Raw genomic sequence first — 24,475 nt, 5'->3', positions numbered from 1 at the left:
TCCCCAAAGGAGACTCCTAAAATATGAATATTCGATCCATTGTCCCCTCCCTTCCTCCCTGTGTCCCTTCCCCCCCCCAAAAAAAAAAAAAATCTTTTTGTTTGTGTGTTAGTCACACATTGGGATGTTACAGTACAGGAATATCTGAGTCTCCTTGGAATGTCTTTACAGAAAGGACAGTAATTTTTTTAGTTTCAAAAAGGCAACAGTTTTCATCAGCGTGTCGGAGCCGTTTAATTTTGATGTGGCTCCGGCTCCTACCTTAAAATTAATATATAAATTTTTGTTCATTATTGAATTTGATAAAATAAAAAAAATAATATAAAATATTTTGCTTTTATTTGATTAAAGCTATATAAAAGTAGAAGGATGTGTGTCTATTTGTTAAGTAACAATAGTTTTTCAGTTTATTATATGGAAATAGACCGTTGCCAAATTATAATATTAATTTAAATAATCATTTTTAGCTAATCTGGAGCCGGAGCCGTTATTAACGAAAAATACGGCTCCGGCTTCACCAAAAATATTGCTGCTCCGGCTCCGAAACGCTGGTGTTTATGAAAACTAATCTTGTTTTATTATTATACAGAGACATCATGGACGGAGCACATATTGATGCAGCCCATCAGATCCAACATATTTCCCCACTCTGCCATGCCAACGCCAAAAATAAAATCTCAAGATGTGATGACCAAGAGTTTGTCCCTGCTGCTGAACCGACAGGTACTTTCTATCAGTAGGACAATCTTTGAATAAAAGTAACATGATGATTTTATGTCTGTAGCGATGGATTTCGCGAATCGTTTAAGAAATTGCATCTTTCCTTTGTAAATTTATGTATATTTTTAAAAGCTAAGCTTTTCTATAATTAGGGTCGGTCCGTGCGTCTGGGACAGATTGCTTTTTTGTTAATTTAGGCATTTTAGAATTGTCCTATCGATTTCAAACTTTGCATGGTGATTCCTTTAGTAGTTAGTACGATTTAGAAAGCGTAGCAACTCTATAATCATTACCGAAATGTCCGTACGTCCATTTTAAACATGTTGATTTTTTACTTTTTTAACAACAAATTTTTATGTGATCTAATTATCCGATTGTTCTGATTTTTGGTATACTGATTCCTGGGACAACAAGTACAATATTATAAGCAAAGCAACTCTATAATCACGTCCTAAAATGTAAGTATGTCCATAAACATTATTCTGTATCAAGAAGTTTTTCAACAAATTTACTTACAATTTTGCTTTGTCTCTTATTCGTTTATATTCTGATTATTCAGATCTGACACTATACAATGTCTGTTTGTCCAACCGTTTCAGAGCTTCGCTTTTATGGATGTTGTCATCCTTGTTAAATTAAAAATTACTGTTTTTAAATAGGTATGTTAAAAATTTATCTAGATTACCTTAATCTTTTTACTTCCTTATTTAAATTAGAAAAGAAAGGTAGGTACTTGGTTTTTTTCACTAACATTTACATATTATTTTTTTTCAAAACACAATATAGGTAAAATATTATGGGTAAAATATTTTTAAAAATTTTTCAGGAATCGCGGGGAGAATTGAATGATATGTCAAGGAGCTTAGCTAGCTTCCATCTTACAGGTATAGTGAGATCATTACCTAGATAGTCAGACGGATAGATATTTTAGATGAAAAAAAAGCCCCAAGATTACCGTTTTGATTTTTGTTCTTCATTAGATAGATATTTGAATAAAATGTCAACGCTAAGAGCATAGCTAGCTTCCATCTTACAAGTATAGTTAGATAGATAGACAGATAAACAGACAGACAGACTTTTATACCTAAATTCAAAAGTTTGATGTATGTGTTCATAAAATTCTGTCTTTTATGATTAATATTTATTATGGAGAAATGTGGATCAAATAAATAAAAATACCTACCACTTCTGTAGATTAAAAATATTGGGTATAGTCCCTTTTGTGGCACCTTAAGAGGCGATTATTTATATCTTTCACAATAGCTTTTCTCCTATTTCTAACCCTGCGGGGCCAATTGCCTAACCCTGTGGGGCAATCACCAAACCTAAAATAACCTATAAAAAGCCAATTTAAAAATACGACGAATCGCCCCTTAAGGGGCGTTGCCACGAAAGGGACTATTCCCAAAAACTTTTGCCTCATCAATTACAAATCCATCATTAGCACCCAAAGTTTTTGATTTTACGAATAAGATTACATGGTTATAGATACTACTTAGTGTAATATTTACAGTACAAGGTCCCCTCCCTTGCTGTCTATATAACAATCGTATTTGATTTTAGGTAAAAAGTTGATGGACACATCTGTGGATCAGCTGTTTAAAGACAGAGAAGCCACGCCCACAATTAGAGAAGAGGTATTAATATTTAATTGTTCTTTCCCTTTAATTGTCTGTCGAGCACTGGAACCCCCTTCCCTAATTTCGAAGTTAAATAAGCGGTGGAGAAGGTTAATGTTTTCGCATGCCTTTTCTTATTAGAATTGGTTTATCGTCGATTTATATCCTATTATATAAGATCTCACTAACCGCTTAACCGATATTAATAGTTCCCTTTTACAGAGAAGCTTATAATAGGTCTTGAGATGGTTTTAGGATAGTTTATTTTCTTAAATAAGTCTGTGTATGGTTTTGGGCTATTTTTCTGCCCTTCCACATCCCTTAGAATATAGATCCCCTAGATTCTAGGGGCGTCGCCGCTAGTTAAAAATTATGATAATATTTTTTTTAGGTAACTAGCAGTGATAATCTAATTAGTGCAGCAACAGCAGTTGCACTTACAACAACCTCAACCATACATCAACAACAATTTATACATCAACAAAGTACAAAGCCAATCACTAGTGTTGCATTACAAGGTATTTTACAATTTTCACAAAACAATATTTTGCCAATTAAATTTTCATCGAAGGGTCTTATCGAGCACTGAATCCCCCTACCTGACTTTTTAAATAAATTGATAATGAAGGAGGGGTAGTTTTTATTTTTTTTGGGTACTGGCTACCCCCCTCAAATAAATTTCTAAATATTAATAGGGGAAGGGGGGTGAGTGATCGATATGCTTTTTGATGGAAAGCACCAATATTTCCACTAAATAAATCACATAAATTCACAAATAATAATTTAATTGTAAATACTAAAGGAAGGTTCTAAAAAGATTGAACTTTTATCTTACAAAAATCTACTTTAAAATGTTAAAAAGTAAAAGATTCTTTTAGTGTTTTAGTATATATGATTTTTTTATGCCACTTAAAGTAAATATCTTTCTTAGAACCTTCCGTGTAATTTACTAAAAAAAGTATTACATTAGATATGGACTGTAAATAAATTCTGCTTTTTTATTACAATAATAAAACACCAGAAAGTGATAGGACAATGGCAGTTGAATTAATCTACACTCAAGCTTTTATGAATTTTTGCTGAAAGTTTAATATTTGAGGTAAATATTAATTAAGCATCCATTGTCCTAGCCCTGTAAAACACCTAAAAACTAACTAGCTAGCCTAAATATTATTCTAGTTGCACAAATTAGTTTCTTATTGATCCGGTAGGTGGTGTCAACAGTCGAGTACTGACTAGTAGCCATTCATCTTCGCCATTAGCTGGTCTGCCCGGCCTGAGGCGCAGTGTTGACGTCACTCCCAGGTCGTCCAGAGAAGTTACTCCAGGTTTGTTATGTACATGGATCTTCAGGGATAAGACAATTGAGATGAAGTGGGTCATTTTTTCGCGTATTTTCAGTAAAGTTGTTTGTTAGCATTTAGTCAAATGCGCTTATTAAGTCAAACTGTTCTTAATTTTAATCAAATGTATGCATATGGAATGGTGTCTTTGACAAAACGCTAGCACACCATTTTACAAAATTATTACCCTCTTGGTGTACAACTCAATGATGATAAACAAAATTATCTCCTTCTAAAAATTAAAATCATTGGTGTACTGTACACTGATTGGACACCGAACCAACCAATCAAGTAGGTACTCAATTTTTTTAAGTCTTTGTTAAAAGAGTATGTTAACAAAACTTTGGGTACTGTATAATAACATATATAAGTTTTCCGGAATTTTAATGTTAGGGGGAGATTTGAAATCTGCATCAAATTTTAAGGATTTTTTTTATAAAATTCGTTTTTTGTATAATTCTTTATCTAAAAGCGGAAATGCATTTTAAGTTAATTAATTTTGACCAATAGGATAGGTGGATTTTAAACTACCTGCGCTCTAATTAATTGAATGATGTACGCCATCCAATGAGAGCGCAGATTTTTTAAATCCACCAATCACAGATGCCAAAATTAATTAACTTAAATTGCATTTCCGCTTTTAGATAAAGAATTATAGAAAAAACGAATTTTATAAAAAAAATCCTCAAAATTTGATGCAGATTTCAAATCTCCCCCTAACTTTAAAATTCCGGAAAACTTATATATCTTACTGTATAATTTATAGTCCAATGTCTTCTCCCTCCCTGGATTTAAGTAAATGAACAGGAAATAAATATTTATAATTTGAAAGGGAGAGGGGTTGTGTAAATTATTTTTATGTTAGTGATTTCCTCCAAAGTGTCTAATCGAGCACAGACCTCCCCGCCCCTCCCCCTCCTCCGTATTTTTACTAATTTGAAATAAATAAAAGAGGGCTTTTTATATTTTTTCTGTGTTTATAAGTTGTTCTACATTTATTTTGATTTAGTAAGTTATCTATTCCCATTTACTAATTTTAGTTTAAAATGCAAAGGTTGTTTTATTTGTCTTTGCCTTTCTAAATCCGTCTCTTTGTAAATGTGTAGTTCTTAAATATCTGTGCTGCTCTTGAACAGTACCTTGATGTTAAACGTTCAAAACCTTACATTTTTTTTTAATGTTTAGGTTCGCCTGTATCCACTAAATTTCCGGAGACACGTGTACCGCATCAAGCAGACAGTATGGGAAAACCAAAGTTTATCAAAGTAAGTATCTGCTGCTCTGTAGCTGCTTTGTAACTAACTTTTGGGTACATTTTTCAACTTATTGTGAAAATTTATTCCCACTCTTCTTCCCCGGGGTATGAATTATGGAAAAAATACATCCCCGCCTCATTTTGTAATACGCAGCAATATTCAAGACAAAAATTGGCGTTATCCTCTTTTTTAAAATTTTTGGGGGATGGGGGGGGGGGCGAAGCCGCTAGTAGTGGTTTAAAACAATAGTATAATTTACAGTCAAATGTCCCCTCTTTTCCTGGACAGTTGAATCTATATTTGTTGTGTTTAGGTAACAACCCTAGAGGATGTGCAGGCTGTACGGTGTGCAGAGTTTCATCCGGATGGGTCAGTCTACGCCGTAGGATCTAATTCTAAAACTTTAAGAATTTGTGAATATCCAGATATTTCTAGGTAAGTGATTATTTACTGTATGGCTTGGATTTATATCCGCTGGATTAGAACCGGTCTGATTCATATTGGAAAATTATGTCTCGTTATCACATTCTCCTACGAAATTAAAATAAAAATCAATTTCCTGTTTTATTGGCCCGGGCAAACTATTTTTAGGGTACATGCGATAGCATGTGTTTTCTTATTAGAAAATATTTAACAAAAAAATAATCTCTTGTACATTAAATAGTAGCTGGTAATATATTTATACAAGTTTATCAGGGGCTGCTATTCAGCCAATTAATTCCAATTGAAAATGCCGCAAAATTTAAGAAGGGGAAAAAAAGAGAAAGGGGTTGTGGGGAAATTTTCTTTAGATTTTTTTGTCAGAATCATATTCCCTTTTCCCTGCAAGTTTATAAAAACTTTTTAGCCTTGTAATGTCAGTGTTTTAGTTTAAACATAAATGTTTGTATGTTTCTTCTACATCAAGTACAAGGATGATAACATCATTTAAAGCGAATGTATTGCACTAAATGTACTTCCTTTTGAGAGGCAATTTAGACAATATGCATAATCATCTCAGGAATGACCATGACTAAATATCGTGATTAAGACCGTTATGTTATGGGGCCAATCAATCAAGTTAGTCTGTATTTTTATTGAGAGACTATTTGATTTAATATAGACGTAGAGTTGCTACGCTTTCAGGTTTACACCTCATTGTTTGAAACATACACGCCAACTACTGACGGAACTACTTGTACTAAAGTAGTTGCACTTCTAAAGATGTGTTGTGTTAACCAAAAGTAATCTCATAAATAGCACATCAACAATACTAATACCAATGTAGCCATAGTAAATATGGTTTTCAAATATTAGTTTACTTGGTTTGGTTTTCAAAAGTGTGGCGTCTTTATAATTAGGGTATTCGACAGTTATAAAAAAAACTGTTTACACAGTCTAGACTCGATAGTATTACACAGTCAAAACTTGTATTAACAAAGTCTAGACACTACAGTATCTACAAAATCTAGACTATACCTTATAGACCCAAAAGTGATTACACAATCTAGACTCTACAATATTTAAATAACATAGATTTACAGTCTAGACTTTACAGTATCTCCACAGTCTAGACACTATAGTATCTACACAGTCTAGACTCTACAGTACCAAAATAGTCTAGACTCAACAGTATCTCCTTAGTTAGACTATCTCACAGTCTAGATTATACAATATCTAAACTGTCTAGACTATTCAGTATCTACCAAGTCTAGATTCTACTTTACCTACTCAGTCTAGACTCTACAGTATCTACACATTTTAGACTATATTATCTACTCAATCTAGACCATACAGTATCTACTTAGTCTAGTGTCTAAAATACTCGACCTTATCTACAGAATAGACTTGACAGTATTAATAGTCTAGACAGTAATTGTTATTACACAGTCTAGAATCAACAAATCAATACAGTCTACACTCTACATTATCTACATAATCTAGACCATACAGTATCTACCCAGTTTAATTTCTTAACTTTTTCACACAGTCTAAACTATGAAATGTTTGCACAGTCTAGACTTAACAGTACACAGTCTAAACTGTAAATTGCCTGCACGGTCTAGATTCTACAGGATCTACAAAGTCTAAACTTTGATTCTATACATAGATATATGTTTACACTCTATTATATATATTTCTATATTGTTTTGATATCAATTATTGTTCGCTTGTTGTTACTGCGCTACATATAAACAAAATAATCCAAATAAGGAAAATTCAATTTGTTAATTAAAATATGACCTCTTCTAAGCATCAACTATAATTATAAGGAGAAATTTTTTTGAACAAGAACAGTGTCGTCCAAGATTTATTTGTCGTCCATTTATCTATCCCTAGATATATGTATGTAATATAGTTTTCCTTGACTGTGGATATCTTCTGGGACTTAATGTAGGAAGGGAGGGCACATTTGAAATAATTTGGAATAATACACAGCAACGTTGTTGAAAAGAGACTGTCCAAGGAAAACCACACAGCTCAATTTGTAGGAATATATTTCGATTAAATCACATCTGATCCTTGTCAACTTGCACAAAATTAACCATTTTTTATATATTTATAGTAAAATCAGATACATATTTTTAAAAAATATAGGTTATTTTAAAGTAAAGAAACAACAAAATAATGAAAAAGTGCTCGAAAATACAAAGAAAAAGTTAAATGTATTATAATGAATATGGTATTGGTTATCCCTTTTTTATCATAGTTCTTTACTGTACAAAGGATTGTTTGAAACTGAGCAATTTAACCGCTGGTTTTGGTGTAAAGGGAAGGGGTAGAAGGGATTGGGGTTTAAAAGAATCAAATTTGTGTACTATATAACTTTTGTTTTTTAAAAAATAATTTATACTGGCATTTAAAGGTTTTTAACACGATCTAACAATTCTTATCATAAATTTTTTGGGGTATATACTTTTAATAAATCTTAATTGGATGGTTCTAGCAGTGTTCAAACTTTTCAATCAATAAGGGGCGATTCGTCGTATTTTTAAATGGCTTTTTATAGGTTATTTTAGGTTAGGTTAGGTTATATTGGGTTAGGTGATTGCCCCACAGGGTTAGGTAATTGGCCTTGAAGGGGCTAGAAATAGGTGAAAAATACGAAGAATCGCCTCATAAGGTGCGATCTTACGAAAGGGACTGTACTCGGGTAATTTTTTAAACATCTTCTTGTTTATTTTAGATTAACAGAAAATCATGATACCTATCAACCAACTGTGTTATACAAAAGAACTAAACATCACAAGGTACTTTTTTATTTGGAAAGATAAATAGCATTATATATAAAAGGTGTAGGTATGGAGTCTGTTTTTATCAATATCAAAATCAAGCTATTCATTTATTTTTCTATTTTTATTACAACTCTCCTAGAGAAAATACCGCCATCGCCAATTTAAAGGTTTCACAAGAATCCTTAAGGGGTGCATTCGTTATTATTTGAAGATTTGGCAAATTTTGTTTATCCTTATACTTAAGTAACAGGATGTTTGTCTGTCTGTGTGTCTGTCTGCGTGTACCGAAGGATCTCGCTAACCGCTGAACCGATCGGGTTCTCCTTAACAGGGTAGCTTCTCATAAGTCCCGGGAAGGTTTATAACTATTTTGGGGGAGGGTACCACCACCCTCCCAAGAGAAATGACAAAAAAATAAAAAAAAATTTAATTTAGGGGAGACTTCAACGTCAAATAAGGTGGTATCGTACATAAAAAATTAACTTTAACATTTAAAGTGCCACTTGAGGCCTCTAGGGGCGTAGCCGCTAGTGTATAAATATGACATTTAAAATAGATTGCATATAATTTAATTCCTCGTTCATACGAAAAACTATGTCTAGCATCGTATTATATCCAACTTTCTACGAATATAAAACTGTACAATCATAAGATTAAAACCAGTTTTTTTAGACCGTGCCTTCGTCATCTCGGGGCTAAAAAACTGGTTTTAATCTTATAATTGTACATTTTATATCCGCGGAAAGCCGTTTATAATACGATGCGAGAAATAACTATTAAGTTTTTCATTCTGTCAAATAATAAAGAAATTTCCTATTGAAATTTTTAACTCAAAAATAACAGTTCTGACAAATCATCTCACTTTTTCTTTGTTAATAACATTACAGCATGAATTTAAACACTTAACACTAATGGGATCATGGAAATAAAATAAAGTAGCGGGTTTCGTCGTAATTTCACAGTAGCTTTTGATGGGTTATTTTAGGTTAGGTTAGATAAATATTAGTGAACACCGCAGGGTTAGGAAATAGACTCCGCAGGGGGATAGAAAAAGGAGAAAAGCAACTATAAAAATATACGAATAAATCTGCAACTTTGTTTTCTTTCCATGATCCCACTAATGTTGATATGTTTTCAGGGTTCTATATATTGTTTGGCGTGGTCAGCTCGAGGTGGTTTACTGGCCTCTGGCAGCAATGATAAAACAGTTAAGCTTATGTCATATAACAGGAATATCATCTAACATTATCTTTCTTTATGATGTCGTTTTGAAAAATTGGATTGGTATTTTTACTTTTTACTTTTTTTGTCATTTGTATGTTCCCGATAATCTCTAAAACAATGGCTTCTAAAGTTCTAAAAGTTTAACAGTCATTCCAACATTTATGTGCGTCGCTGTTTGTTACATTTTTGGTCGTTTTTCGGCTTTTAGTCACCTTAGAAGTAAAGGGGGGGGGGAAGTTTTGACACATTTGCGTAAACCTGGTACCTAGGCTTTATCTTTGGACTGAGAGGATAGGTTATTAATGATAAAATCATTCTTATATGATGAATTTCACGAAGTTTTAAGATTTTTTGGGTAGACCTCTAGGTTCCGGAGCTGCAGGCCTCCAGGTGGTCTCTGTACAGGTAAAAATGAAAAAAAAAAAAAAAAATTTTAAAGTTACAAATCAACTTATAAAACAAAATATGCATCTTTTTTCTTCTAATATGTAAATAATATTAAAAAATATGCATATTTTGTTTTATAAGTTGACCTGTAACTTAAAAAAAAAATTTTTTTTTTTCATTTTTACCTGTACAGAGACCACCTGGAGGCCTGCAGCTCCGGAACCTGGAGATCTATCCAAAAAATCTTAAAACTTCGTGAAATTCTTCATAAAGAATGATTTTATCTCTAATAACCTATCCTCTCAGTCCAAAGATAAAGCCTAGGTACCAGGTTTACGCCAATGTGTCAAAACTTCCCCCGCCCCCCTTATTAAAAAAGTCTATGATGGGGGGGGGGGGGGGAATCTGACCTTTTTATCAAAATAATATGAACGCCCTTGAATTATAAACTAAGGCTCAACATGTCACGTCAAGGCTCAAAGTTAGATGATGAATGACCTGCAGGGAGACAAGTAGCCTGGATGGCGGGGAGAAGGACCTGACCATGCACGACGGTACTGTCAGGGACTGCTGCTTCGTCGAGGAGGGCAGCGGCGGGTCAACCTTGCTGCTGTCGGGCGGGGCAGGCGACTGCAAGGTCTATGTCACCGACTGCCGCACATTTACGCCGTTCCAGGTAAGAAATTTTAAAATTATTTTAAATAGATGTTAGGTAATGGACGATATAATTGATATGCACACATTGCTAATTTAATACAACACTCATCGAGAATTAGATTAGGTAGGTACCCAAAGTTTTAAAAACTACAAATGCATAGTGAGAGGGGTCAATGGGCTGTTTAATACACTATTCCCCAAAGTTTTACAATATCGTTTTCTTATTCGTTGGCTTAACAAGTTTGGGGACGTATCCTGAATTTTGAATGGTTGGTTTATTAAATTAAGTGTCTAAAAGTTTCAACCACTAATTTTAATCTACAAAAGGGGTAATTTATGTGTCATTATTAGGGATGTACATCAATTTATCGGCCATTGTCTTATCCCTTTAGATCCCTGCCATGAATGAAGGTGATTGTTTAAATAATTTTCCATTTTTATTCAGGCGTTAACTGGACATAGTGGTCATATCTTATCCTTGTACACTTGGGGAGGGGGCCCTATCTTTGTTTCTGGTTCTCAGGTACAGATAGATAGATAGTTTACTCATGTATAGGGATCAGTTACAACTATTAACTAGACATAGTGGTCATATCTTATCCCTGTACACTTGGGGAGGAGGCCCTATTTTTGTTTCTGGTTCCCAGGTATAAATAGATAGATAGTTTACTCATGTATAGGGATCAGTTACAACTATTAACTAGACATAGTGGTCATATCTTATCCCTGTACACGTGGGGAGGAGGCCCCATCATTGTTTCTGGTTCTCAGGTACAGATAGATAGATAGATAGTTTACTCAGAGGCATTAGATACAATCATAGGATGGCAACGAATGCAACGTCCTGATATTAAACCTAGATATTTTAACATTAGACCTTGATACCTAACTTTCCATACTGTGGGGTTGGATTCGAACCATTAACCTTCAGGACTGTTGACAGGCGCCCAAATTACTTATTTGCAGTTAGATAATAAAGAGGTGGTAATAGATAAATGGACAGGCGGATAGATAAGTTTATAGATAGATAGATAGACATGTACATTGATGTATAGATTAATAGATAGATGAATTGATGGGTAGATGGATAAATTGATTGATAGATAGATAGGTAAAGAGATAGATAGATTGATAGGTAAATGAAAAGATATATGAATGGATAAGATATAGATAGGTGATCACATAGTTTGAAAGACAGTTGGAAAAATACACGGTTAAGAATATTTCACTATTAATAAACATGATTGTCGTTAATTTTGTATTATAAATAAGTTATTTGATTATTTTCAGGATAAAACAGTAAGATTTTGGGACCTGCGAACACGTGGTTGTGTCAACCTGGTTCAATTTGGGTCAGGGGAACGTCAAAATGAAGGGAGTCCAGTTGCCAGCTGTTGTGTAGATCCTTCTGGAAGATTACTAGTCACAGGTATAGATATACAGATAGACAATAACTAGAATTTTGGGAGTCCAGTCGCCAGCTGTTATTAATCCTTATGGAAGATTTCTAGTCATAGGTACAGATAGTTAGATTATGACTAGAATAAGGAAGTCCACTCGCTAGCTGTTGTGTAGATCCTTCTTGAAGATTACTAGTCACGGGTATAGATAGATAGATAATGTCACAATGACTAGAATTTAAGAATTCCAGTCGCTGGCGGTTATTTTCCTTCTGGAAAGTTTCTACCCACATTTACAGATGTTGTTTAGATTAATAGAAAGATAGATACAAACATTATTTTTAATTTAGGTCATGAAGATGCCTCAGTAGTATTGTATGATATAAGAGGGGGAAGATCAGTTTCAAATGTTAAGGTAAACTATAATAATTTAAAATACAAAATCATATGAAATCACACACACCTTTAAAAGAATCTAATTTATATTATAGCCTTTGAATGTATTTGGTTCGGTTAAGTAAGTCCCTAATTCTCTTCTTTTCCTTAAAAAAGTTGCTAAGGGCTTATTCTTATGTCAAAACTAATTCTAACAAAAAAATTTAACATCAACTTGCCATATTACTTGTAAAATATCCTTTACTCAGTTTTAAATGTGGATCTTATGAATTTTTGTAGGTACACAGTAATGAGGTGCGAAGCGTGCGCTTTTCCCCGAGCGCGTACTACTTGTTGACCGCCAGCTACGATGGAACCATTGTCCTTTCTGATCTGCAGGGTGACCTCACAACATCGCTGCCAAGTGTCACAGTTGCCTCACACCAGGATAAGGTACACTGCACATCCGTTCGTCAATAGGGAGGTGATTGGTTCGATTCCCGGCTCAAACCACGTTATAACTAAAGTTGTACCTACTGCTGCTATGTCAGATGTGCGACAATGGGAAGGTTAATGTTCAAATCTTGGTCCAAACCTCGTCAATCACTAAAGGGGTAGTTGCACGAAATGCATTTAAACTTTAATTTAGTGAACTGCTTATTTTTTCCTGTTCAATGGTTTTAAACTACATTTATTGGGCATATATTTGAAATAATTTAAATTTTTCTACCTTTAGTTAAAAAAAATATCAAGACTTGAAAATTTATATATCCGGCCTATTTTAACAAAACCAGAATGGCAACTAATTTAATGATTATTACCAAATTGTTTGTTATTTATTGTAATACAAAATTATATATGTTTGATTGTATATTTGTAACTTATGCTTTAAATCAGTTTTCTGAAATGCACTTCATGCAACTATCGACCTTTGATAAACAGAAGGACAACGTGAGTTGTAGAGTAATTTAAAAGAAGTATCAGAAGGAAATCATGATCTTGTTTTAGATAATAACCGGTAGATGGCATCCTCACCACTTCTCATTTGTTTCCTCATCAGCTGATAAAACATCCACCTTGTGGGCCCTGCCGGCCATCTAGTTCATATTCAATCCGAAAGATGTCATCCATGCACTAATCAGCTGATGCAAAATATACATATTGTGCTCTTCTGGCTATCTAGTTCATATTCAATCCGAAAGATGTCATACTAATTAGCTGATAGAAAATTTATAATAAGAGCTCTTTTGGAAATCTAGTTCATATTCAATCCGAAAGATGTCATCTCTGCGCTAATTAGCTGTTAAGAAATTAATATCAATGTACTAATTTGATATTAAAAATCTTCATATTTGCTTACTAAAAACTTATCTATAACAAAAATGGAATTTATCTTACTACTAATATGCAATAATTTCAAATGGAAAAACAAGAAAAAAGACAACAAATTCTAGATCTGATATTAAAATTGTATTTCACATCCAAAAGTATTTGTCAAAATATTGTAGATATTGAGTCTTATTATTATTTATTTAACATCAAAGTTCCTATTTTTATCTTATGCATTTGTAATGTTTATTTATATCATTTGAATTAACAGCGATATTTAACCCTTTACGGCCTAGATATTCTTAATATCAACTCCCTGAATTAGTTCTGAATTTTTATACACTTTTAAATTATAAAAAAATATATTATTTTTGTTATGAACACCTTCCAAATTCTTGCCTTAAAAGACATCGAGAAATTCTCATTTTTTTGTGATATTATGCTTTTTAAATTTTATGTGATTTTGTTAATTTTTCTTTTTTATTCCTCCTATCATTTTAATTGATATTTTTTGTGAAAATGATTTATTTACCTAGACGCTATCCAAGTAACTTTTGACAGTATTTTTTTTTTGCTTTAGACGCATCACAAAACCAAAAAATATTAATGATCTATTTTTTTATTATTAAGGAGACATTCTATGACCAATGATATTTTTTTTCTATGGGTATTTTAATTTAATGGTGTTTATTACCTATTAAGATAAAAACTGGAATTTAAATTGTTCCAGCTTGAGTGAGTCCATTGTCCAGCGGGTGAAGGGACATAGGGCGGGATATTATGCTGGTACCTAAAGTTTTATAAACACCATAAAATTCAATTTTTTTAATTAGACTTTTATAAAATGTTTATTAGTCGTTGCAAACTAGCACAAGGGATAATTTTATCATATGGTATTAGGATTAACATTAATTTATCGTTTATTGTCTTATCCCAAAAGACCCTGGTTTATATTATCAAAATGTGACACATGTCATACTTAGGCCAAAAAATAGTTAGGTTTAAATTGCAACATATGATTTTATATTTTCATGGGATCTAAAGGGATAAGACAATGGCCTATGAATTGATTTACTTTCTTAATGATGATAAATAGAATTACCTATTCTGTAGATAACAGTCATTGGTTGAAACGTTTGAACCCTCAACTTAAGAGCCAACCAAAATTCAAGTAAAGTCCCCAAAATTGTCAAGCCAACGAATAAGAAAGCATTATTATAACACTTTGGGGACTAGTGTAATAAACAGCCCATTGTCCGTCCCATTTTTTCCCGATAAAACCACATGATCATATTCATTAAATGTCTTCTTAAAGCTAACAAATCTTGTTTTATATACCTAATATTAATGCTCAATTTTTAAAAGACGCTACCTACTCAGTTATGCTTTATAACACCACGCATTTGTGAAACCAAATACAGTAATTTTAACCTATATATCATATGTATATGCCTAACCTAAAATAAAATAAATTAAACCGTGATGATACTATGATCTTCTTTATAACTTAGTTGCAATATCATAACATTAGTCCTTCTTATGTATTATTTATTGTATAATTTTGTAACTTATTTAATCTTATTAACACATTGTGCTGCTATGCTAAAAAGTTAAATTGAATATTATGCCCAAACTATAATCCATACCTACAACTTATTTTGTATTTCAGCACAACGTGATGATACATGTTATAAATACTAAAAAATATGTAAATAAAACTTGTTAATTATTGTTAATTAAAAACTATTACCTAACTATAATATAGTAAATTAATTATCTTTTAATTTGTTTGTAAATATGTGTTAGTTAAAATTCTAATTATTAGATATTGTTACCTTATACAAAATAAATAAATTTTTAATATTTTTAATTGCTTATTGCGATTATTTTCAGATTTGTAAAATGTTAAAATATATTTAAAATGTAAAAATTATGTTTAACGGCAGGTGAGAGTTAAGGTTGTATGCTTTTAGTTTAGGACGACTAGTTAAATGTACAGCCCTTAATAATGGTAAACAAAATTACCCTTTTTATAGAAACTGGAATCTGCATTTTGAACTTGCCAATACACCCAAAGTTGCTTAGCTAAAAACTTTGGGTACCATCTATTAGTTCTACCTTAAATATTAATTATAGATTGAAGAATTTAACCATTAAACTAGGATTGCTACAGGATAAATTGTTATCTATAATACAAAGTAGCTTGATGTCTGTCCGTCTGTCCGTCTGTCTGTCTGTCTGTCCCTTAAGATCTCGGTAACCACTGAACCGATCAGATTCTACTCTTCAGGGAATATACCTACTGGTCCTGTGGTGGTTTTAGGCTATTTTCTTGGATGGTGGGACACCCCCAACCCCCCCAAAAATAAAAAAACCCACCCCCCCAAATTTTTTTTTTACATTTTTTTTTTAAATCTCAGTAACTGCTTATCAAATTGGGCTCTACCCTTCTGGGAATATACCTACTGGTCCTCTGGTGGTTTTAAGCTATTTTCAGACTGGCCAGAGTGTACGTTTTTGTACGTTTTGTACGTTACGCATCGAATCTGTGTACGTTCTGGACGTTATTTTGATATGTGTACGTAACGTATTTTGAAATTTGTATTTTTGTACGTTTTACGTTTTTTTTTAAATAATAAGAATCAAATATTAGCAGAAAAGTAATTTGTATGTTTTGTACAAAAATTTTAACAAAAACTATAGGTGTATTATAAAAAATAAATTCAATAATATCTTAAATTTTCATAGAACAAAAATATGTAGGTAAAATATGTGATATATGTATGTTTTTAGAACTTATAGTTTAAATTTATGGATTTGAAATATATGTTTTATAGATATAGTTTAAAGAATTGAACAGAAAATGATATGCAGTTGACTAATTTCAAGTCTAAATGCACTTTGTGCAACTAACCTGTAATAGATTTTATAATAATTTTTTTCAAATTCTTTATATATCTACTTAGGTAAATTTTCCGAGATATCATATGGTGTTCAGTTTAGGATTAAGAAGTCTTATTTTTTGGTATCTTCAGTTTTTAAAGAATAAGAATCAAATATAAGTATAAAAGTATTTGTATATGTATTTGTATTTGTATAAAAAGTATTACGAAAATAGTATATTATCTATAATACAAAGTAGAATGATGTCTGTCTGTCTGTTTGTCCGTCTGTCTTTTAGAAGCTTAAGATCTCAGTAACCACTGAACCTATTAGGTTCTACTCTTCAGGGAATATTTTAAAGCTATTTTCTTGGGGGGTGGGACACTTAAAGCTTTTTACTTACTACTAGGATTAGCGGCTTCGCCCCTATCCTCTAGAGGATTCGTTCCCTCCTTCATAGGATCGTTTGTTCATAAGGGGGGGGGGGGGAAGTTTGTACACTTATAGGAAATGAAATTCAGTACCAAAGTTTGGGAGGGTCGTATGGGCTTTTTTTTAAAGTTATCAACCTAATTCTTATTGTAGGCTCTCTTATATGACTGGATATACACGTATTTCTTTGAAAATTGAATTTCGGTACTTTCCTTCTAGGGGCTTGTGGAGCAAAAGACCCCCCAAAACACTAAAAATATGAGTTCTGACCTTATTTTTAAAGAAATCGACCTGATTTTTTCTTTATAATACTTTTTTAACATACCCGAATCAACGAACTATTACAGATTTCATTTTGGGACTTTCCCTCTAGGGGCTTGTGGAGCAAGAGACCCCCAAAACACAAAAATATGAGTACTGGGCTTAATTTTGAAGATATCGACCTGATTTTTTTATAATACTTTTTTAACATAACCGAATTAACGAACCATTACAGATTTCATTTTGGGACTTTCCTTCTAGGGGCTTGTGGAGCAAGAGACCCCAAAAACATAAAAATATGAGTACTGGGCTTATTTTTGAAGATATCAACCTGCTTTTTTTACATAAAAATAATATTTAAATATAACCGAATCTACGAACCATTACAGATTTCATTTTGGGACTTTCCTTCTAGGGGCTTGTGGAGCAAGAGACCCCCAAAAATCATAAAAATATGAGTACTGGGCTTCTTTTTTAAGATATCAACCTGATTTTTTATATAAAAATACTATTTTAACATAACCGAATCTAGGAACTATTACAGATTTCATTTTGGGACTTTCCTTCTACGGGCTTGTGGAGCAAAATACCCCAAAAACACTAAAAATATGAGTTCTGAGCTTATTTTTTAAGATATCAACCTGATTTTTTAAAAAATAATACTGTTTTAACATAACCAAATTAAGAAAACATTTCAGATTTCATTTTGGGACTTTCCTTCTAGGGGCTAGTGGAGCAAAGATTCCAAAACCACTAAAAATATGAGTTCTGAGCTTATTTTTTAAGATAACCTGAGAACTCAATTTATTTTGTTTTGGAGGTGTTTTACCCTACTTTCCCCTAAAAGGAAAGTGCCAAAATGAAATTATTAGTGGCTACCTAGTTCAAACATGTGAAAAAAGTTTTCATGAAAAAAATCAGCTCAATATCTCTAAAAATATTTTTGGGGGTCTTTTGCCCCACTAGCTTCTAGAAGGAAAGTCCCAAAATGAAATCTGTAATGGTTTCTTAGTTCGGTTATGTTAAAAAAAGTGTTCCTAAAAAAATCAGGTTGATATATTTAAAAATAAGGTCAGAACTCATATTTTTAGTGTTTTTGGGGTCTTTTGCTCCACAAGCCCCTAGAAGGATAGTCCCAAAATGAAATCTGTAATGGTTCGTAGATTCGGTTATGTTAAAATAGTATTTTTGTATAAAAAATCAGGTTGATATCTTAAAAATAAGCTCAGAACTCATATTTTTAGTATTTTTGGGGTCTTTTGCTCCACAAGCCCGTAGAAGGAAAGTCCAAAAATGAAATCTGTAATGGTTCGTAGATTCGGTTATGTTAAAATAGTATTTTTTTATTATATAAAAAAATAAGGTTGATATCTTAAAAGAGAAGCCCACAACTCATATTTTTATGATTTTTGGGGGTCTCTTGCTCCACACGCCCCTAGAAGGAAAGTCCCAAAATGAAATCTGTAATGGTTCGTAGATTCGGTTATGTTTAAATATTATTTTTATATAAAAAAAAAAAGTTGATATCTTCAAAAATAAGCCCAGTACTCATATTTTTGTGTTTTGGGGGTCTCTTGCTCCAAAAGCCCCTAAGAGGAAAGTCCCATAATGAAATCTGTAATGGTTCGTTAAAATATCCAAGAAAATATCCTAAAGCCACCACAGGACCAGTAGATATATTCCCTGAAGAGTAGAACCGAATCTGTTCAGCTATTACCAAGATCTTAAGCTTCAGACAGACAGACCTTGTTTTACTTTGTATTAAAGACTAGTATTTTCTGAGATCTTTAGCATTAGACAAAATAACCCTATATCCTATTACTAGCGGCTGCGCCCCTAGCATCTAGGGGCTATATATTCGAAGGAATATGAAATGTCAGAAAAATAGCCTAAAACCATACCCAGACTTATTTCTAAAAACGAATAGCCTAAAACCATCTCAGGGTATGTAAGAAGCTTTACTGTAAAGGAGAACCATATCGGTTCAGCGGTTAGCTAGATCTTTCGTTACAGACAAAAAGCATAAAACACTTTATATATTAGGATATGTATAATCCTCTAAATCCTTTTTTTTTCTGTAGCGAAGAATCTCGTTAACTGCTGAACCGACATGATCTGGGAGAGGTTGTATGCTATTTTCTCTGTCCTTCCATATCCCTTCGAGAACCTGTATTCAAAATGGTAGAAAAATAGCCTAAAACCATCTCGGTAACTGAGTGAAGTTTCCCTGAAATTGAAATCAATCGGTTCAGAAGTAATGAAAATCTTAAGCATCAAACAAAAAACTTACTACTTTATATAATAGGATATACTTAGTACGTAATAACAGGATGTATGTCTGTCTAATTGTTTGTTTGTACCGAAGGCTCTCTCTCAACCGATATGGTTCTCCTTTACAGGGTAGCTTCTTATAGGTTCTGGGAGAGGGTACAACCACCCTCCCAAGATAAATCACTCTTATAAAAAAATAACCACCCTTCCCCTATTTTTTCTTTCTTTTTAAAATTGAAAACAGAAATGGGGGTGGTCTAATCCACCCTCCCCTCCCTCTTCTCACTAGAAAAATTATTAGCGAAGCTACTCTATAAATACTTTCTCAGTCCGTTATGCCATCGGAGAAACGTGATTTTCTTGGCTCTTGTTTTTTGATTAAATAAGTTCACATCCTACATATTTTCATTGAGATTTACCTTTTGGTTGGGGTACCAGATCTATTCCTAGATTTTCAAGTTTTTGTGATTTTCTCGACTCCTATTCAAGATAGACGGCTAAAATTTTCAGGAAATAGATAAATTCACATTCTACATATTTTCAAAAAGTTTCTTTAAGGTTTGTCTATTTGTTGCAGTGCTAGATCGATTCCTAGATGTATAGGTTTTTATGATTTTCTCTACTCAATTTCTTGATGGATGGTTGTAATTTTCAGGGATTGTATAAGTTTTTATTCTCAACACTTCCACTTTGTTTCATTGAGATTTGATTATTGGTTGGGGGGCTGAATTTATTCCTAGATTTTCACGTTATTATATATTTTGTTTTGTGATTTATTTGAATAAGTTAAATGTTTTTTTTATGACACTACTCTATGCCTAGTTTATTTATTTTCCCAGATTTCCATCCATAACTTTTAAGCTTAGCTACTTAAGGATGTTGTCATCCTTGTGTTTTACTTTTTATTTTTAAATAGAAAATATAAAATTGGGTGTTTGAATTCAACTCCCCCTTAATCAAGTTTCTCTAAAGGCCTCTAAGGGCGTAGTCGCTGGTCCTTATAATAGGATATACTTTGTATATAACTAGCGGCTTCGCCCCTAGCCTCTAGGGGCTTTGCCCCAAGAGGTGATCAAAAAAAGTGTAAGGTGAAATTCGTAAAAAAAAAAAAATAAGGACCAAGGAAATCCTTTACAAAGGAAATCTTCCACAAAGGAAATCTTCTACAAAGGACTAAGGATATCTCCTACAAAAAAAAGGACCAAGGATATCTCAAAAAAAAAATGGGGGGTTGATTTTTTTTGTTTTTTGGGGGGGTGGCCCCAAGAAAATAGCTTAAAACCACCACAGGACCAATAGGTATATACCCTGAAGAGTAGAATCCAATCGGTTCAGTGGTTACCGAGATCTTAAGGGACAGACGGACAGACATCGTTCTACTTTGTATTATAGATAACAGGATATATGTTTATTTGTACCAAAGGATCTCGCTAACCGCTGAACCGATATGGTTCTCCTTAACAGGATAGCTTCTCATAGGTTCTTGGAAGTTTTATAACTATTTTGGGGAAGAGTATCACCATCCACCCTTCCAAGAGAAATCGACTTTAGAAAAAAATTACCTCCTCCCCCCAAAAAAGAACTTTAATTGCTCACTGATTTTTTATAGTCAAATTTTTCCAGATGTCTATATAAAACTTTAGAGCTTCACTACTTATATATGTTGTTATCCATGTTTTTTACTTTTTCTTTTTAAATCTAAAATAAAAAATTTGGGTTATTGAATTCAACCCTCCCCTTCTCAAGTGCCCCTAGAGGTCTTTAGGAGCGTAGGCGCTAGTTCTCTTTAATAAAGTAATAGGATATCTTGTGTCTGTCAGTCCGCTATGGTCCGTTATGGTGTTTCTCCGCTAGTAGACTTAAATGTTTTGATAATAGGTAACTAGGAAAATATAAACATCATTTTTATTAGGAATGTACGTTTTGTACGTTTTTTTTACTTTTTTTTATGTACGTAACGTATTTTGTGTGTGTACGTTTTGTACGTTTTTTATTTTCAAAATTGGCTGGCCAGTCTGTATTTTCTTGGGGGGTGGGACACCCCAACCCCCCCAAAAATAAAAAAAATCCCCACTTCCAAATTTTTAAAATTTTTAAAAGTTTTTGTAAACAAAAACCAGTAATTGGGGTGGGGGAACCCCACTGCAACATGGTGCGAAGCCCCCATGAATCCCCCCCCCCAAAAAATTTTTTTTTTTTTGAAATTTAAATTTTTGTGTATGCGAACAACCTAGGTTTAATTTTTACGAATGGAAATTTTTGGTGTATACGGCAAACAACCTGGGTTTAATTTGTACAAATTAAAAATTTTGTGCATAAAGCGCACAACCTGGGTTTACTTTAACCACAGAGTAATTAAACAAAGAATAATTTTTTTTGAATATTTCTATTAAGGAGGGTTGACTTCCCATAACTAAATAGGGCGAAGCCCCTAGAGGCTAGGGGCGAAGCCGCTAGTGTTGACTATAGTGGTATCAAGTTAAGATGATATTGTCCCGCTTTACCTAACCCAGAGAGGCACTCCAACAAACGGATACGTAGGGGTATTTAAATTCAAATCATCGCATCTTTTTGATTATGCTTTGGGAAGAATCTAAACTCAGAACCTAACCGTAACCATTGAACTATATATTTTCAGAGTTTAGACTACATGATAAATAAAAATGGCGGTACCCATAGCTGAAGGAACAGACCTGAGCCTGCCAGAGGCTAAATATGAATACCTGGATCACACAGCTGACGTACAGCTCCACTCCTGGGGAGAGGTAATTACAGGGATAGGACAATGGGCGTAAATGAAGGTTATTTTTGAAGATAAATGAAATTCCTCCTTCAGTAGATTATACCCTGCTCTAAATAATTTTAAATTCACTAATTCTATATGATGGATGTTAATTCTTTTTTTTAAATTACGCAGTAAATATTTTATTATATTATCATTAGGTAAGTAATAAAAGTGTTCCAACTATTATGAAATGTACTTTTGTTTTGGAATAAAAGAACTTTTTATGTTTTAAAATTAAAACTTCTGCTTTTTGAAAATAGGTACGTACCTCAGTATTTTTTTCATTTTAATTTAATTTAAAATGAAATTATGTTTGTTTCAGGATTTAAAAGAAGCTTTTGAGAATGTTGGAATAGCCATGTTTAATTATATGACAGATTTACAAACAGTTGATATGACACTACAGACAGAAATAGAAGCCCAGGTATGCTCTTGTTGTTGTTGCTGTTGTGTTTTGATATAGGTTCTCATGTATAATGATAAGATCGATAACCATCAGAGGACGGGATCAGGTATAAGGTATAACCAACAATTAAAATAAATCTAAAATAATATTTTGGGGGCAAATGGAGAGGTCGTCAATTTTACGCTGCGTTGCCCCCCAACGACAGCTGAAAACACATAGGTTCCGTGATTTTTCGCGAATTAATTTCATTGTTGTTATTGGACGGGATACACCATTACGTGTTATTTTGGTGTATCTCTGAACCAAATCTTGCTACTGAAGTGCATAATTACGTGGCCAAACGGTATTTAGACACCCAACCCTTTGATTGCTCGACCTTTGTCTAACTGTGCATGGTAATGAGTAGCGCCTGTTTTTGGGCCAAGGCATTCCCCCTAATCTAACTACGTATGTCGTGCACCTTACATAGCAGCAGTAGGAACCATTTTTAACGTCCTTTTTTATGACGCGGTGTCGGACCGAGTTTTGAACCTATCACCATTCCCGACAACGAGCCGATGCGCTACGTGTTACGACACAGTCGAGGGTTTATATGGATGAGATACTTGCTGACTTTGTCCGTTCATCTGTTAATATTTTGCCCTTATTTGAATGTTTTATTTTATATTTCTGTTTTAGCTTTATGTATATTTATGACCTTCTATTTTCCATTGCATTTATTTAAAAATAATGCTCATGAATCTTTTCAGGGTGACGATTTAGAGGGTTTGTTGTTTCATTTCTTGGATGAATGGCTGTTTATATTCAGTGCTGATGACTTTTTTATACCAAGAAAGATAGTCATTACTGAATTTGACATGGAAGCATTCAGAATAAAAGCTATTGGTTATGGAGAAGCTTTTGATTTAGATAAACATCCACAGGAAAATATAGAGAATAAAATGATAAGTAAATATACTATTAATGTATGAAAAAATTAACCTACAAAATTTTGATATTTCAAAAAAAAGTACCTATATAAAGTAATATGAATAAAAATGAAAAAAGGAAATGAAATTAAAAAGAAACCTACCCTATGCCGATACAGCAATGAAACTGGTTACAGTTGACCTATCTTCGATGTTAAGGTGTCTAAAGAAAGTTCTTGGGATGCTAAAGAGAAAACTCGACACGACATTTATATATATAAACGAAATCTTTGTGTGCTTGAAACTCCTATTTAAGCTTGACAGATTATTGTATCTTATAGTTCTTCAAGGGTAAAAATGTATTGTTTTAACCAGGGATCTTAAGGGATAAGATAAATTGTTGTACATCCCCAATGATTACCACCTCTGTTGATTAAAATTAGTGGTTGAAACGCTTGGACACTTAACTTTATAAACCAACTAATAAAATCCATTAAAAGTCCCCAAAGTTGTAAAGCTAACGAATAAGAAAACGTTATAGTAAATCTTTGGGGACTAGTGTAATAAACAGCCTATTGCCCTCTCTCTCTCTCTCTGGTTTTAATTCTCTATATTGCTATTGGCAGGGCACTGAAGTGAAAGCCATTACCTATTCCGCCATGCAAATATACAACGATGATGAGAAAGGACAACATGAACTTTTTGTTATTATTGACATCTAATGTGATATGATATCAGGGATACAGGGAGCAGACAGTGGGAAAAAAATTTATCTTTTCCCCAGTCAGGGGTGTATATTCTGAAAATTTGACCCGGCTGAAGGGGAGGGGGGGGGGTAAAAAAATAAAAATATGTGGTTGGGGGGGAAAAATGTAAAAATTAAGAGGACTGGAAGCATTTCTTTTCTATTTTTCTCCCCTTTTTGGTGAAAAAAAAACTAAAAAAATATGTGGAAGGGGCATAATATAAATAAAATACCTAGAGTTCTGAAAATATTTTTCCAT

The 24,475-nt window shown here is 33.0% G+C and overlaps 3 protein-coding genes across 4 annotated transcripts in view; 2 read left to right on the top strand and 1 right to left on the bottom strand.

Annotated features, from left to right (window-relative positions):
* LOC145319453 (WD repeat-containing protein 47) overlaps window positions 1–14,348 on the top strand; it is a 76,612-nt gene extending 62,264 nt beyond the window's left edge. The window contains exons 13-27 of one of the 2 annotated variants that reach the window (XM_080161589.1): window positions 590–723; window positions 1,547–1,604; window positions 2,284–2,357; window positions 2,731–2,857; window positions 3,551–3,667; window positions 4,868–4,947; window positions 5,252–5,373; window positions 8,105–8,168; window positions 9,292–9,384; window positions 10,270–10,440; window positions 10,867–10,944; window positions 11,712–11,850; window positions 12,172–12,236; window positions 12,497–12,649; window positions 13,205–14,348. In XM_080161589.1, coding sequence (XP_080017715.1) covers window positions 590–723; window positions 1,547–1,604; window positions 2,284–2,357; window positions 2,731–2,857; window positions 3,551–3,667; window positions 4,868–4,947; window positions 5,252–5,373; window positions 8,105–8,168; window positions 9,292–9,384; window positions 10,270–10,440; window positions 10,867–10,944; window positions 11,712–11,850; window positions 12,172–12,236; window positions 12,497–12,649; window positions 13,205–13,297 — 1,568 coding nt within the window. In that variant the 3' untranslated portion in view covers window positions 13,298–14,348. Of the gene's footprint in view, window positions 1–589; window positions 724–1,546; window positions 1,605–2,283; window positions 2,358–2,730; window positions 2,858–3,541; window positions 3,668–4,867; window positions 4,948–5,251; window positions 5,374–8,104; window positions 8,169–9,291; window positions 9,385–10,269; window positions 10,441–10,866; window positions 10,945–11,711; window positions 11,851–12,171; window positions 12,237–12,496; window positions 12,650–13,204 lie in introns of both variants that reach the window. The other variant, XM_080161588.1, reaches the window with a different exon arrangement.
* Window positions 1–24,475, bottom strand: part of rno (PHD finger protein rhinoceros) — a 389,004-nt gene that overhangs the window by 316,664 nt on the left and 47,865 nt on the right. The window lies entirely within an intron of this gene.
* Archease (protein archease) lies at window positions 21,977–24,307 on the top strand. Its single transcript, XM_080161587.1, has 4 exons — window positions 21,977–22,137; window positions 22,480–22,581; window positions 23,313–23,487; window positions 24,099–24,307. The coding sequence occupies exons 1-4, from the start codon at window positions 22,036–22,038 to the stop codon at window positions 24,191–24,193; spliced, it is 474 nt and encodes a 157-aa protein (XP_080017713.1). The 5' UTR covers window positions 21,977–22,035; the 3' UTR covers window positions 24,194–24,307.

This window comes from Acartia tonsa, chromosome 5 (assembly GCF_053477335.1).
Source record: "Acartia tonsa isolate MP-2025a chromosome 5, ASM5347733v1, whole genome shotgun sequence".
NCBI classification, from domain to species: domain Eukaryota; kingdom Metazoa; phylum Arthropoda; class Copepoda; order Calanoida; family Acartiidae; genus Acartia; species Acartia tonsa.
Note: the sequence above shows the minus strand (reverse complement) of the source record. Positions and strands in the feature narration are given on the sequence as shown.